The sequence below is a fragment of the Sturnira hondurensis genome, unplaced genomic scaffold (genome assembly GCF_014824575.4).
Source record: "Sturnira hondurensis isolate 20B ecotype Veracruz unplaced genomic scaffold, ASM1482457v3 Scaffold0008723, whole genome shotgun sequence".
In the NCBI taxonomy this organism is placed as follows: domain Eukaryota; kingdom Metazoa; phylum Chordata; class Mammalia; order Chiroptera; family Phyllostomidae; genus Sturnira; species Sturnira hondurensis.
This window is the reverse complement of record NW_028081354.1, coordinates 5,601,372-5,613,728: the sequence shown is the minus strand read 5'-3', so window position 1 is coordinate 5,613,728 and position 12,357 is coordinate 5,601,372. Positions and strand designations below refer to the sequence as shown.

At 40.1% G+C, this 12,357-nt stretch overlaps 2 protein-coding genes and 1 pseudogene across 3 annotated transcripts in view; 2 read left to right on the top strand and 1 right to left on the bottom strand.

Moving 5' to 3' along the window:
• NEK4 (NIMA related kinase 4) overlaps nt 1-6,336 on the top strand; it is a 41,562-nt gene extending 35,226 nt beyond the window's left edge. For both annotated transcript variants that reach the window (XM_037055775.1, XM_037055774.1), the window contains exon 15: nt 5,179-6,336. In XM_037055775.1, coding sequence (XP_036911670.1) covers nt 5,179-5,271 — 93 coding nt within the window. In that variant the 3' untranslated portion in view covers nt 5,272-6,336. The remainder of the gene's footprint in view (nt 1-5,178) is intronic.
• A 1,363-nt stretch (nt 6,337-7,699) lies between these two features.
• LOC118993385 (annexin A2-like) lies at nt 7,700-9,418 on the top strand (annotated as a pseudogene).
• Nucleotides 9,419-10,327: 909 nt separating this feature from the next.
• Nucleotides 10,328-12,225, bottom strand: SPCS1 (signal peptidase complex subunit 1). The gene is made up of 4 exons (XM_037055768.1): nt 11,832-12,225; nt 11,422-11,481; nt 11,251-11,337; nt 10,328-10,798 (listed from the first exon to the last, which is right to left on the bottom strand). Exons 1-4 carry the CDS (start codon nt 12,078-12,080, stop codon nt 10,673-10,675), a joined length of 522 nt encoding a protein of 173 aa, XP_036911663.1. The 5' UTR covers nt 12,081-12,225; the 3' UTR covers nt 10,328-10,672.
• Between the last annotated feature and the right edge of the window lie 132 nt (nt 12,226-12,357).

Genomic DNA, 12,357 nt, shown 5'->3' with positions numbered 1-12,357 from the left:
ATTCAGTTGTTGGTTTGTGAGTTGTCATTTTAATGTTCATAGTTTTGACTTTCTTCCTTTTCTTAAGTCCTTTTAACATTTCATATAATAAGGGCTTGGTGATGATGAACTCCTTTAGCTTTACCTTGTCTGGGAAGCACTTTATCTGCTCTTCAATTCTAAATGATAGCTTTGCTGGATACAGTCATCTAGGTTGTAAGTCCTTGCTTTTTATCACTTTGAATACTTCTTGCCATTCCCTTCTTGCCTGCAAAGTTTCTTGAGAAATCAGCTGAAAGTCTTATGGGAACTCCTTTGTAGGTAACTCTCTGCTTTTCTCTTGTTGCTTCTGAGATTCTCTCTTTATCTTTAACCTTTGGCATTTTAATTATGATGTGTCTTGGTGTGGTCCTCTTTGGTACAACTTTTTGGGGCTCTCTGTGCTTCCTGGACTTGTATGTGTATTTCCTTCACCAAATTAGAGAAATTTTCTTTCATTATTTTTTCAAATAAGCTTTCAATTTTTTGGACTTCCTCTTCTTCTGGCATCCCTATGACTCAGATGTCGGCACTTTTGGAGATGTTCCAGAGCCTTATTCTCTCCTTGTTTTTTTGAATTCTTGTTTCTTCATTCTCTTCTGGTTGATTGTTTATTTCTTCCTTATGTTCCAAATCATTGATTTGAACCCCAGCTTCTTTACTTCACTGTTGGTTCCCTGTGGTTTTTTCTTTGTTCTTTTAAAAAAACTTTTAATTGTTGTTACTCGATTACAATTGTCCCAATTTTGCCCCATTGCTCTCCCCTGCCCTGCCCATTCCCCCGCTCCCAGACTCAATCCCCACCCTGTTGTTCAGGTCCATGGGTCATTGATACTTGCTCTTTAACTATGCCCTTCTCCTTCTTCCTTCCCTTATTCCCCCCCATCCCCCCCATCCCCCCCGTCAGTTTGTTCCTTTTTTCCATGCCTGTGGTTCTATTGTGCTCTTTTGTTTTGTTCAGTAGGTTTCCTGTTTTAAGTGACATCATATGGTATATGTCTTTTGCCATCTGGCTTATTTCACTTAGCACAATACTCTCCAGTTCCATCCATGCTGTTGCAAAAGGTAGGAGTTCTCTCTTTCTTTCTGCTGCCTAGTATTCCATTGTGTAAATATACCACAGGTTTGTTGCCTACCTTTGTGTCTGTACCTCCATGAAGAGGAGCAGCAATCAACTATCTGTATACTGAACCTCCGGTACTTGGAGGACAGAGTTCTAATTGCCTGGCTCCTACAGGCCGTGTGCAAGGTGCTCTGGGAACACTGCACAGCTTCCTGCTATCAGTGCAAAGGGTATTAAGAGCTGAAATCAATCACCATCACACCTTCCCCTGGATGCTGCAAGCCTTTCAGAGACTCTCCAGAGTTCAAAAATAGTTACATCAAGTAAATTCTGCTAGTACAATTTTTGCTATCTGAGATGTATTCCTATTACTTTCTCCTCTGCCATCTTCTACACATCTTATAGTGTACAGTTGCTTTTAAAATCAGTTTAGGGAAAAACGGAGAAGCAATATATGAATGGTTTGTGTGACATCAATGTAACCTGGCAGCCAAGGAGAGTGGACTGGAATGTGCATGTGTGAACAATGATGACTTCACTGTACTAGTCAGTGGGAGCAGTAGACACCTTTGAGTGATCATGTGTACTGTGTGGCTGTCTACATTCAAAATGGCCGAGTGAGTAGAACAATGAATCTGTATCAATTTTGCATTAAGTTTGAACATTCCTCCACAGAAACTATGTGGATGATTCAGAAGGCAGCAGCTATGGGCAACTGGTGATTGGCAGCTTCATCATGAAAATGTGCCCGCTCATGCATAAATCTCATGTATAGAGTTTTTTGGCAAAATATCAAATCATCCAGGTGACTCAGCCCCACTACAGGCCAGATTTGGCACCCTGTGACTTCTGACTTTTCCCAAAATGAAAATCACCTTTGAAAAGGAAGTGATTTCAGAATGTCAGTGAGATTCAGGAAAATGTGATGGGGCAGCTGATGGAGACTGGGAGAACTGTGTGAGGTCCCAAGGTGCCTACTTTGAAGGAGACTAAGGCATCATTGTCCTATGTACAATGTTTCTTGTATCTTGTTATCATCTTCAATAAATGTCTGTTTATCATATTATATGGCTGGATACCTTCTGGGCAGACCTTGTACATGTATATGGTTTTTTATTTACATAATTACCTTCATCAGTGCTGTTTGTCTTTTCATGTAATTTGAATTACCGCCTGGAGTGTCTTGCTTTCAGCTTGATGAACTGCTAGTAGTTCTTGTAAGGAGGGTCTGCTAGCCACAAATTATGTTTTTATTTATCTGGAAATGTGTTTGGCCTTCATTTTGGCAAGATAGCTTTACTGGATATTTGATTGTTGGTTAACAGTTTTTTCTCTGAGCATTTTGAATGTTGTCCCACTACCTTCTGACCTTCATTGTTTATAATGAGTCAGCTGTGACTGTTATTTGGGTTCCCTTGGAAGTAATGTCATGTTCCTCTGTTTTCAAGATTTTCTCCTTGTCTTGGGCCTTTTGCTCTTTTGCTTTAATATGTCTGTGTGCGGGTCTCTTTGAGCTGATCGTGCTTGGAGTTCATGAGCTTCCTGGGGATTTAATGTATTTTCAATAAGTTTAGGAGATTTTCAGTGATTATCCCTTTAAATGTTTTCCTGCTCCTTTCTCTCCTCTCCCTGTGGAACTCCCATCACACGTGTTGGTGTGCTTAAAATGGTGTCACACGTTTCTCTGAGGCTCTGTTTATTTTCTGCATTTTCTTCTGTCTGTTCTTTGTATTACGGAATCTCTATTGATCTATTTCTAAGTTTGTTTTTTCTTCTTCATCAGTTCAAATATACTGTTGAGCCCCTCTGGTGAATCTTTTGTTATTGCACTTTTTAACTTAAGAATTTCCATTTGGTTCTTATTATACTTTCTCTCTTTTCATCAGTATTCTTTATCTGACAGGACATTGTCATCATATCTTCCTTTACTTCTATAATTGTGTTTTCTTAAGTTTTTGTGAACATGTTTATAATAGCTACTTTGATGTCTTTTTCTGTTGAATCCAACATCTGGTTGTTTTCACAGGCAGTTTCCCTTTGTCTACTTTTTCCCCTAGTGTGTGTATTATACTGTTTTGTTTCTTTGCATGTCTCAACTTTTTATTGGAAACTGGAAATTTGAGATATGTTTTTACAACTCTGGATACCTGCCTCCCTGGGAGTGAGGGTTGTTATTGTTATTTGTTTAGTGATTGACTGGGTTATTTTAGTGCAATATATTTTGCCCTTTCCTCCTTTTCCCACCATGAAGCCTCTGATGTTGCCCCTCAGTGGGTGCAGCCTTGGGCATGTCCACTGGCACCTTGGAATGACAGTGGGTTTGGGAGAGCTTTCTTGACACACTCCCGTTCCCTGACTCACAGGCTGTTAAGTTTTTTTAGTTGCCAGCTGATTGCTCTGCCTTTTTCAACAATGCTCTGGGGTAGACATTGTGCTACAGACTGATCTGATCAAATTCAAGTTCTTTTGAAGGGATGTTTACGATTTGTTCCGACCCCAGGAAGGCTCCTCCCAACTTCTTGTTTCTTTCTGTTAAAGTAGCCTACAATTTAACCTTGATACCCAGTGAATCTACCAATCTCCCAATCTCCCAGTTGTCATTCACGGCTACCTGTGTTTTTTGTTGTTGTTTTTGAGAGTACTCTTAGGCTTGAATTTTTGCATAGGTCTGTTACAAATGAAGTCAGTTCATTTAGGAAAAGATTCCCCAGGCCAAATCTCTGAGCAAAGCTCTGAAGCTGGTTGTGAGGGCAGTTAGCATGCTCTTTCCAACCGATACCCTCACTTTAAAAGTGAGTGAAGGGGCTGCATTCCCTGGTCTTGAAAGTGTGCTTCACCTAGCATGGAATCTTCACTTTTTGGTCTGGGGCAATTTTCTTGGGGAAAAAAGTGGCTTTATTTGCTGTATGCCCACAGGACCATTTCCATAGACTTTAAATGGTTGGTTTTTAATTTTTTTCTTTTTTTAAAGAAGATTTCATTTATTTATTTTTAGAGAAGGGAAGGGAGGGTGAAAGAGAGGGAGAGAATTGGCTGCCTCTTGCATGCCCGCCCCCAACCCGGGGCCCAGCCAGCAACCCAGCATGTCCCGACTAGGAATCGAATCCACAGCCTTTTGATCTGCAGGACGATGCCCAACTCAGTCAGGGCAAGTGGTTGGTTTTAAAACTAAATTTCCCCAGTTCACTGAGGGGTCTGCAGATCTCCTCATGCTGTCATGCCACATGTGGAACCAATTAGCTGTTATATCTCCTTTAATCTGAAACAGTTGCTCAGTCTTTGTTTTTTTATGACCTTGACTTTTTTTTTTAACCCTCACCTGAGGATGTGTTTATTGACTTTAGAGAGGAAGGGAGACAGAAACATCAATGTGAGAAACATCAGTCAGTTGCCTCCGACCAGGGATTGAACCTTGCAACCTAGTTATGTGCCAATTGGGAATCAAACCCACAAACTTTTGGTGTATGGGACAGTGCTACCCAACCAGGCCACCCACCCAGCCAGGGCAGATCTTGACATTTTTGAAGAGTATAGACCACGTGCTTTATAAAATGCCTCTCAGTTTTGATTTGTCTGACCTCATGTAGATAACAGATTATGCATTTTTGACAGGAGCACCTCAGAACCGATATTATGTCCTTAGTACATTGTATGAGGAGATCCATGACATCTGTTGAGCCCATCTGTTAATTTCAGGCATTTAACATGGTACCATATAGTAAATTTTCTTGATTCTAGTCAAATTGAATTTCTATGTTAATTGGTTATTCATATTATTCTGTAAATGCCTTTGCTGAATTATCTGTGGGCTTTTGTTTTATAAATTCTGATATTCTAGTATTTTATTGATTCTAAGAGCTCTTTATATATTAATGGTATTCCTTGGAATGTATGTTAAAAATATTTTCTCATTTGTTTGCTCTTTAATTTCTTACAAATACATTTTAATATCTTGAAGTTCAAATTCTTATGTAAATATACTATTAGTATTTACCCATATGATTTCTACCTTTGGTATCATGCTTAGAACAGCTATTCTAAGATTACATGAATCTTTTTTCTACTACATACTTATTTTCTTTTTGTTTTCCAAATAGGTACGTTTGCGGGAGCACATGGGTGATAAGTATGCAACTTACAGTGTGAAAGCTCGCCAACTGAAATTTTTTGAAGAAAATGTGAATTTCTGAGAATTTATTATAATACACTGCCAGAACTAAAGACCTGTATTCAAAGGTGTTTAGCTTAAACAGAAACAAACTTATAATGATGGCTGGAGGCTATTCACCAGCCTTGTATCTCTTTGGGTTTTTTTATTACCAGAAAAATAATGGGACAGAACAAATATGAAGCAAGCTCACAAAAGAAAGGACTTCAGCTATCTTGTTCTTTTTGTGAGAAAAAATCCAAGACTTTGGTTGCTGTTTACTGAGCCTTAAACCACCAACTTTATATCTAGAACTTTATTTTTTTAAGGCACTAATTAGCTTGAATACCAGACCATATAGCATTGGATTGAAATTTTATATTCTACTATAGTGATCAAAGCAACAGGAGAAATAAATGAAATAATATGTTCAGTCATACTACTTGTCATTGTTAATAACTTTAAGTAGTAGTTGGTATTTTGTAAAAAGTCAATTCAAGATCCTGGGATTAAATTTAAAGAATATGAAGTTGTGTCTAGTACTTGAGCAACTGAATTCCGTCTTTACATATTGAACATTTTATTTCCATATAATATGCACGTCTTTGGGTATACTAATAGATATTTTGACTTTGTATTTACATGTTGTTTTTTTTATAGACTTATTTTTCCATCATTGAGAACATTTCTTAAATACTTATTCCTTTTCCAGTTAAGCAATCTGTATATAAAGTCCAACTCCTGTTAGTTATGCTGGACATATTTGTCTTCTGAAGTTTGGCTTCTTGTACATCAAGATACCAGTTGTCTTTCTATGTTTTAATGTATGCTTATATATTATTTATTTTATTAGTTGTTTATAAGGGGTATTGCCCACCTAGGAAATGGTTTTTATAAAATAAGTCTTGAGTAGTCAATTTCCACTTGTGTATTCAAGGGGCTCTAAAAGTGAATTCTGCTTCAGAAATGTTTTGTTTTTATAATTAAAAATGTATCTTCTTTGGAAATATATACACACATAAAATACTTTAACGAAATGTTCCCTTTCCAGTCACTTTCCTGAAGCTGGGAATATAGTGATGAATAAAACACTATTCCCTGCCCTTACCATGCTCATGGCCTAGTTTCTGAGACCTCTTATTTTTATTTTGAAAGATTTGTTAGAATTCAACTATAAAACCATCTAGTCCTAATGCCCGCTTGAGGGTAGATCTTTGGCCAACTGTTTGTCTTCCTGAGAGATTCACCATTTCTTGCACATTTGAGAAATCAACATCTTTCTGGAAAGTCACCGATTTACTTGTTTCCTAACTTATTGGTATAAAGTTTTACATATATAGTCTTAGAATTAAAAGATCTCCTGCACACTTTATTATTTCAATTCTATATATTTTTATTGTTTAAATATTCACTTAGTTTTCATCCTATTTTTTTGGTTATTTTGTGGTTCTTTTTTCTTAAATACTTAGTAATTTTTCAACTTTCTTATTTAATTATGAAACACATTTTTAAGACTCTGAATTTTCTTCTCAATATATCTTTGGACACATTTCAGATTTGGATGACATTCTTGTCGTAATTAGTTTCTAAATAATTCTGGTTTTGATTTCTTAAATAAGTTTCTTAATTTCCATGTGTTCAGAGAACCAAGGAAATTCTGTCTCTTTACTCCAGCTACATTGCAGTGTTGTTACTGAGTATGAGCTGCAAGACCTCTTTCATAAAATTGTTTTTCCCTGTGGCTCAGTGCATGTTCCATTATTGGAATAGCCAATAATGTGAGCATTCAATAGAGGTGAATTCCATTATGCACAGTCACTATTAAATATTATACAAGTTTGTGTAAGTTCTGATCAATAGCATTTTGTGATGGAAATGTTCTATATCTGTACTGTCTTAATATGGTAACCACCAGTCATACATAGCTTTTGAGCCCTTGAAATGTGAGTAGTTTGAGGAACTCAATTTTTTAGTTTCAATTAAATGTAAATAGGCACATGTGATTAGTGGCACCATACTGGACAGTCTAGCTTTGTATCATTCATTCAGTAAATATCTGTTGCACACCTATGATGTGTCACATACTCTTGTAGGGACTGTGCAAATAGCAGTGAGTAAAACAAGCCCATCCATGGAGCTTCATCTGTGGAGGACAGTTAACAAATACATACATACTGTGAGATATATTAAATGTTAAGAAAAATAGAGCAAGTTAAATGGATATAGAATGATGGGGCACACCACTTTATCTTTATAGGATAGCAGAAAATTCTTCATTATATTGACATTTGGGTAGAGACCTGAACGAATGGAGAAAACAAGTCATGCATCTGAGGGAGTGTGCCAAGTGCTGGGAACAAGCGCAAAAGGCTTCCTACCAATCACCTGTCCACTTGATCTATCAAAATCTGAGAAGTTAAGTATTGGTCTCCTACCAAAAGGAGACCAAGCTACATGGTCTCCTTGTAGAGGAGTAGCTTGGCCCTGCATGTGGGGACATTCACAGCTCTTAGCGCGTGGCCCAGCTTCTTTCAAAATGTCTACTGTTCATGAAATTCTGTGCAAGCTCAGCTTGGAAGGTGATCACTCTACACCCCCAAATGCATATGATACAGGTCAGTCAAAGCCTATACCAGCTTTGATGCTAACCAGGATGCTTTGAACGTTGAAATGGCCATCAAGACCAAAGGTGTGGTTGAGCTCACCATCATCAACATTCTGACTGCAGCAATGAACAGAAACAGGGTATTGCCTTCGCCTACCAGAGAAGGACCGAAAAGGAACTCTGTCTGTGCTGAAGTCAGCTTTTGTCCAGCTACCTGGAAACAGTGATTTGGGGCTGATTAAAAACACCTGCACAGTATGATGTTTCCAAGCTGAGGACCCCCATGAAGGGGCTGGGGACTGATGAAGACTCTCATTGAGATCATCTGCTCAAGGACCATCCAGGAGCTATAGGAAATTAACAGTTTACAAGAAATGTACAAGACTGACCTGGAGGTCATTGTTTCCGACACACCTGATGACTTCTGCAAGCTAATGGCTGTCCTTGGGAAGGGTAAAAGAGCCAAAGATGGTTATCATTGATCATGAGCTGATTGACCAAGATGACTGGGATCTCTATGATGCTGGAGTGAACAGGAAAGGAACTGATGTTCCCAAGTGGATCAGCATCACGACTGAGTGGAGCATGTCACCTCCAGATAGTATTTGAAAGGTACAAGAGAACTACAGTCCTTATAACATGTTGGAGAGCATCAAGAAGGAAGTCAAGGGAGACCTGGAAAATGCTTTCCTGAACCTGGTCCAGGGCATCCAGAACAAGTCCCTGTATTTTGTGACAGACTCTACAAAGGGCAAGGGGACATGCGATAAGATCTTGACCAGAATCATGATCTCCCACTGTGAAGTGGACATATTGGAAATCTGGTCTGAATTCAAGAAGTATGGCAAGTCCCTGTAGTATTACATCCAGCAAGACACCAAGGGTGACTACCAGAAAGTGCCGCCATACCTGTGATAGGGATGACTGAGGCCTGAGACAGCTTGAGCATCCAGGAGTGGTGCTGCTGTGCTTCCAGCTAACGAGTCTAGAAAATCATTTTGTACCTCATAGCCCCCGTGCCTATCTCTGTGAGGATGATGTTAGTTAGCATTGTTCCTGTCCAGACCTTACTTCAGTTGCCCCACCATCGCTTGGCTTTCCCATCTAGTGTCTCCTTTTAGCCAAAAGAAATGAACATTCCAAGGAGCTGGAAGTGAAATCCATGATGTGAAACATTTTGCCTCTTGTGTACTGTGTTGTAAACAAATAAACTGAATTTTTACTTTCGAAACAAAAAGTGTAGCCTTGACAAACTTTGTTATTCAATAACATTCTTTGCTTTAAGATTTCACATCTTATTCAATGCACGATTCACAACAGTGACATCTTGGCAGCTATAAAATGTCCCTCTTTGCCCCATTCAATGCTTTCTCATACTAAATATGATTTTTTTCACTTTACCTCTCCTTTCTGCTTGCATTTGCCTAGTATCTTTGTCCTGTTTTCAACCATTGGATGTCATTTGAGAACATGAGGTAACCTGATTTTCAACCCTACTTGGGAGCTCCTAACTTTTAAATTAACCTTATATTTATTGATATACTTGGTCTATATATATTTGTCTTAACTTTTAAAATGTATTTATTTATCTTTAGAGGGGAAGGGAAGGAGAGAGGGAGAGAAACATCAATGTAAGGTTGCCTCCCGTGCGTCCCCCGCTGGGAACTGGCCTGCAACCCAGGCATGTGCCCTGACTGGGAATCGAACCTCGATCCTTTGATTTGCAGGCCCACGCTCAATCCACTGAGCTATGCCAGCCAGGGCTTAATTTTTCTTTCTTTAAACTTTCCTGATTTTTGCCCTGGATGCATTTTAGTGGAGTACCATACCATACATCAAAAGGCTGCAGGTTCAATCCCTGGTCAGGGTGCAGAGGAAGCAACCCATCAATGTTTCTCCCTTCCTCTATCTCTCTAAAAATAAAAATAAACAAACACATATTCTCCAGTATGGATTAAGAAATAAACTTCCTGACTTGCTGTATTAAGGTCGGTGCTCCCTTTTTTAAAAACTTATAGTTTGGAAATCCTACACCCTGTTATTGAGAAATAGTATTATTTGTAATAACTTTCCCATCCCTCACATAAAAAAACCTTTAGATTATTTTCTTTTCATCCCTCTGGAAAATTTAAAAGGAATGTATAGCTTCATAGGTTTTCACTTTAGTCCGTCTTGGGTAAAGCATAATTAAATGATTCCTGCTTAATAACAGACTTATTTTAGTCTGTTGTTAAACAGACTGTAGTATAGTTAAACAGACTACTAAATACTGTAATATTTTACTAGTAAATACTGTAGTATCTAGTAGTAAAAATAATTCACATTAGCAAATTTTTTTATTAGGTACTTGCTGTTGTTAAGTAAGAATTGTATTAGGAACTGGAAGTTACCAAAAATATAAATGAGGCTTACTGACACTTTCAGAACCATGAACTTCTAGCTTCTGCTTTTACTAGCAGTCTTGCTTGCAAAATAATGAATAAGACTTTAGACATAGACTTGCACTATGAGTTTTAATTGAAAATATTAAAACAGCTTAACAAAATGAATTATAAAACTTTGATAATTAAACTTTACTATCATTTGAGACATGTTCATTACTTTTGTAGACTTGAAAGAAACTTTAAATATTTGTATTTTCTGTTCTCTATTTCAAACAAAGATCATGAAGAGGTCTAAAATATGTGTATGTCAAAGCCCAAATGAGAAGTGAAATATAAAGAGAACAAAATCCTTACACAGCTATACCACAGGTGGTTTTTTGGGTGTGAAAACTTAGCTCATCTCACACAATACAAAAGCAGGTGCAATGGTAAAGCTGAATCACGAAAACTCCCCATCAATTATTTTTAGCATGCCTCTTAATTTTTCTTTCCCCTGGTTTCTTGTCTTCTGCACTTGAGTCTTGAACAGGTAACCACTTGAGGGGGTGCCGGCGATAAATGGGCCATGGAGGAAGTGTCAGCTGGGCCAGAACATAGAAAATGCACCAATTATAGCCATTGCACATTATGTATAATGCCTCGTTCCCAAATGACTTCTAAAAGTAAAAACAACACACACTCCTATGAAAACTTCGTGCCAGTGCCCAGGCAAGACACTTTAAGTGATAGGAACAAGCCTCACTGTTTGCACATATGGCTTTAAGAGCTAAAACAGTAGTTAAGGATGGAACAAAACCCTGCTAACTTTGACCCTGGGGTTGCTGCTTGTGGCAGCTGCCAAAATAAATGAGTTGTATCCTTTTATACAGCAAACGCTATCAGGCATTCTACCTCTCCAGGGATAGCAAGGGGAAACTGATGGTAAGGATGAGTGAGAAGCTTGTGCTGGTTTTCATTAATAGGTGCAGTCAAAACAATCCGATTCAGACAACCCAAGTTGCTACTAACATTCAAACACCCACAAACGTCTTACCAAACACGAAAAAGCAAATCCAGCCATAACTATATAGACAGTCCATCCGAACTGTTCTGCCACGTACCCGTAGATAAATCCAACTATCTAGAAACAAAATATATTAAATACAGTCAGGCTGGGGGTCAAGAGGAAGAAAATGGGAAAAGATCATGCAAAGCCAATACTTACTGCTGAAAAAAGAATAATTCCCTGAAACATCTGTTCAGCTAGCTTCTGGCCCTTGTAATCCTAGAGGTGAAGGAGAGCAAAGCAGGAATTGCTTCCACCACCGAAGAGATACAATTCCTGCCCTGGCCTCACAGCTTTGGCACAGGGCAATCCCATCATCAGGGGGTCCCCCAAGGACCTGGGCATTAAATGAAATGCTGGGTTTCCTGGGGGAACTGAAACATCCTAATGTAGTACTGGCAGGGGGGATTCTCGCGGAGGAAGGGAGGAGAGACCCAGGAAGCACAAATCGGGGTACAGTGCAAGGTAAACTTTTGGGCAGGAACCGCGACGCAGCTGGTTGGTCTCCCGCGAGGGCTGCTAGGTGAGCGGCGCGCGAATGTTGGGACCAAGGTGAGCCGCACCCTCACCATTTGCGTGGGCAGCGAGCTCAGATGCTCCAGCATGACTGGCCGAGAAGCTGGGCAGCGGAGGGCTGGTGTCCTGGAACGAGGCGAGGGCGTCCGGGAGCGAGGCGAGGGCGACCGCGACTGAGAGTTTGGTGAGCGGTCCCGTGTACAGCTGGACGAGCGTGCCGTGCCGGGTAGTGCGCAAGCCGCAGCCCCGGAAGCGGATGTCTCAGGCAGACCCGGATGGCCCAAGGCCCCGCCCCGCTCCATCGCCAGGCGACCTGCGCTTATGGAGCCGGCTGGAGCCCGTCGCACTGCCCGGGAAGGCTGAGGTGGTGACCGCAGCGGCCGAGTGGAGGCATTGCGCGCCGGGGAAGGGTTCGCCGTCTGTGCTGTTGGGTACTGTGAGCCGCACTCCGGGCCCCTCAAACTGTCCAAGACTGCGCCTCAGGGACTTAACAGCCTTCGGCGCGCGCCCGGTCTCCATGGTGACGGGCTTTTCTTGGCGAGGACCCTGGCAGTGGGGCTGCCCCGTGGCGCCTGCTAG